Source organism: Parasteatoda tepidariorum, unplaced genomic scaffold (assembly GCF_043381705.1).
Source record: "Parasteatoda tepidariorum isolate YZ-2023 unplaced genomic scaffold, CAS_Ptep_4.0 HiC_scaffold_1492, whole genome shotgun sequence".
NCBI classification, from domain to species: Eukaryota; Metazoa; Arthropoda; class Arachnida; order Araneae; family Theridiidae; genus Parasteatoda; species Parasteatoda tepidariorum.
The window spans coordinates 5,799-9,846 of NW_027261414.1; the positions used below are offsets into that span (position 1 = coordinate 5,799).

General features: G+C 31.1%; 1 protein-coding gene across 1 annotated transcript in view; it reads left to right on the forward strand.

Annotated features, from left to right (window-relative positions):
- The window catches only part of LOC107455770 (interferon alpha-inducible protein 27-like protein 2A), a gene marked incomplete at its 5' end in the record, with an annotated part of 3,675 nt that extends 241 nt beyond the window's left edge, over window positions 1-3,434 (forward strand). The window contains 1 exon segment of the mRNA XM_016073459.3: window positions 2,115-3,434. Coding sequence (XP_015928945.1) covers window positions 2,115-2,428 — 314 coding nt within the window.
- Window positions 3,435-4,048: the final 614 nt, after the last annotated feature.

Here is a 4,048-nt window from a genome sequence, read left to right on the forward strand (position 1 = left end):
ATGTGTTTATATATATATATATATATATGTATATATATATACAGTTAGGTAACATCTCTTCATCAGCTCACACGATTATATCCGAAAAAAGATGTGCTCTCTAATATTGCATCAATATAGCCAAGCAAAATATATCAATATTATAGTGTGAGCAGCACTCAAAGAAATTAAAATAAAAATGGAACACATTAAGTAAAAAATATATACGAAATTAAATATATCAGGCAAAAAACAGAAAATAAAATTTAAAGAAAAAATACTGAACAAAACACAAAACGAAATCTATAAAGCGAGTAGCGAATTCAAATTATTTCTTGAGCGTAATAAACAATTTGTCTGAATTAATAGAGGTCAAATGTGTCCCCCAGCTATTACCCATATATTGAGTGTCTAAAACTTTCATTTTTCAGACAGTTGGGCGCAGAGATTCTTTTTATTTATTTTATTTAAACAAAAAGACACACTTAGTTGTTTATTTCCAGTCGCTTACCTCTTTTCTTTTCATTCAAAAAACGTACGTAAATTTCTAAGTAAAAAGGCGTTTTTTAAAAATTGCTAGAAGTCTTCCCCTTTCCCCTGTTTGCTTCTCTCATCAATCCCCTTGGTTGCTTCCCACTCATAATTGAAGATCAAGGGAAAAGAACGGTGTATGTCCATTTTTTACGAAAATTACGCCTGAATTGCCATCTGTTACATTTTGAGGATGATTAATTCTCATAAATTCTCGGGGTTAAATTCTAAAACGAATTATTGTATGTTTATTTTTTATTTCATCGAATTCCTTTACACCCTTTATAGACTTAAACAATTTCAAGCTCTTGAGTCTTTCGCTCAGTAAAACAAAATCCAACGTAAAGATGAATACTCAAAATAGTGACGGCGTCGGTGTCTCTTACAGATTTTTAATATAGAGATAATGTAGGTCCAGGAAGCATATTTTAATTACAAATTATATTATGTTGACGTCTACTACTTTCAGTTTATTAATTTATTATTTCATCACGGGTGACACTGGCAAATAGTACTAATTCGGTACTTTTTCTGAGGTCATAATAGGGATTTATATAGAGAGAATATGTATAAATGGCTATTTTCTAATAAATTAAAAACGAATTATTTATTATAATTTCCTTTAAACTTTATAGATAATGGTTAAAATTTTATACAACCTAAAACATTCCAAAAGGAATATTTTATTGTTTAATTCATCAACACTTTTGTAATTGTTTTTATCTTATGCAAAGTGCAACAAAACTAATAGTCATAATAGTGAAAAGAAGATTTGGCACATCTAAAGAGTCAAGAACCGCTTAGGTACACATGACAGTCTTGAGCGTTCAACCTATCGAGTACTGGCTGTTCATGTGCATTGGAACCAGTACTTATATTTATCTATTTGATCGTAATCATATGCAAATTTATTTATATTTTCTAATTATAAATTCTGAAATTGCATTTAAGTAGGCACGGACAGAAAAAGGTATTTTATCGATATTTAAGAATCTATCAGGCCAATTGTCTTAGTTTACGAAATTTCGATGAAGCAGTATTTCTACATCTATGTAATAATAATTTTAGCCAGTAATTTGAAATCATGAAATAAACCTGAAATTTAGATAGTTTAGTTTATTAAAGTACCATTTCAAGTGATTTTGAACAGTCAGTTCATAATTGGGAGACACCCCTAGTTGCGCACGATGGACATTTTGGGTCTTTGGTTCCCATAAAATCATAATTCTTATGTGTCTTATCTCCTGTTACAAATGTGACCATCAATTTTTTAAATCCCTGTACTTAAATTACGATTTTAAATCATTAGTGAGAAAATACTAAAAAATAATTGTATCTAAACAATCTTATAAAATAGTTTTGATTATGCTATTTTATAACGTGGTATTTAAATCAGCAAAATCAATAAATATCAAAATAAAGTATCTTTTTATCAATTTAATCGTCCCTTGTAAAAATTTATGTTAATAAAAAAAGTCACGTTAGCGTTAAGCTAGTGTAAAAAGCATAACTTGATTAAAAAAATAATATTTGAACTAACTATAAATTTTAAAATAAATTATTTTTGATCAATGTCAATGTATTACTGAAATATTTTTCTATAGGGTTTGCTTTGAAAACTGCTGGGGCGTCAGCAGCAGTTATTGGTGGAACCGCTGTAGTCGTTCCAGCACTTGGTTTTACTGCTGGTGGTGTTGCTGCAGGCTCTGTAGCTGCCTGGATCCAGAGCACCTTCCTTGGAGGAACTATAGCATCAGGAGGCATCTTTGCTGGAATGCAAAGCATAGGAGCTGCTGGTCTAGCAGCCAGCACTAAAGCAGCTATAGGTGCCGCAAGTGCAGTGGTTGCTGGAGTAACTAAAAACGACTCTCCTGTTGACACGGATAGTTCTGAAAAATCAAATGATTCTGAGAAATGAAATGATTTTAAGCAGAATTAATATTCTGATGAAATAAACAAATGAATGAAAATGAAAGCAATAATGACAATAATTCAATAATAATGCAAAACGAAGATAAATTTCGATCAAAGATTAATCTGGCTGATGAACTCAAACAACGGAAATTTTAGTATAGTTAAACTATTTGTGTGTTGTTAGTCTTTTGAAGAAAGCTGTAGCAAATTAAAAGCATGAATGCGTATTTTAATTGAATATTTTTTTCATGAAAATCAACAAGTGTATAATTAATGTAAGATTAAATTTTACAAAGAAAATATTATTTCATTTATTTAAAAAAAAATATGTATATTCAATTTCAGAATTCCAACATAAAACTCATCATATGAACAATTTATAGATTATTGAATATAAAAAGAAACCTATAGTATGCTAAAAATATTCACAATTATTCATCAATTTGAGAATAAATATTAAAGTAAATCGCACGGTATGAAATGTTACTGTAAAAATAGATTTTACGGTGAAATAGATTTTACGGATGCTGCACTCAGGCAGCCAGCACTTTTGCTCTCGAATGTTTTGCAATGTACGTGTACAATGTGTTATACTTTTCTAAAGAAACTTCTTATACATTAAAAATATTCATCATTATTCATTTTGACAAGCTTAACATGAAACCGCTAATGCAAAAACGGTTGTAGTAAATTTGATCATATTAGTGTTGAAACTATTAGTAGGTTATAAGTAGAAAGATGGCTAATGTATTTTATGCTTCAAAAACCATCAAACATCACTATGGGTTGAAGTAAATTTATTATTTATTTATGATTTAAGCGAAAGAGTTTAAGAATTCATTAACACGTTAATATTCTCATGTAAATAGATTGTTAGGTGGTAAAAGTGAATTAGATATGTATTTTATTCCAGTTTTGTCTTTCGAACGCATAAGGAAGGTGTTATTTACTGGTTAAAGTGCCCTGTATTATCGTAAATTCATTAATAAAATAATTTTGTTGTTTGTTTACTTTAAAGTAATCTTACTGAGAATTAGCTAATAAAAGAATGATTACTTTTTTCTAAATATTTTCATCACTAGGCTTTCTTTCTCAATTATACCTCATAAAACTTATTTTGAGAAGCAGATGTTGAAATATCACAATTCTGAGAACTATTGTACTTGACTCTGAAAACATCTCATTGGTTTATGATACATTTTTCGAAAAAAAGCCCACCTCTTTTATCAAATCTAATTCTAATCAAAAAACGCCCGGTGGCTGAGTGGTAGCGCTTCGCGCTCCTATGCCGCAAATCCTGGGTTCGATCCTCGGGCCAGGCAAGGTTGACCCAGCCTTTCATCTCTTCAGTGGGTCGATAAATGAGTACCAAGCAAACTTGGGAACAAAACACTGGGGGTCTCGCGTTCGGCGGACCACCTAGCCGAAATATCTGCTCCTGCACCCCAGAGCCCAAGGTCAAGAAAAACTGAGATGGGCACATCAGGCCTTGGGCCTCTATGGGATGTCGCGACACTGAGTTTAGTTTAATTCTAATCAAAACTGATTGTATACAACGCTTGAGGTCAATTAATGTTCAATATTTTAAAACGAGCAGCGATGGCTCAGGGGATAGATTGTTCGC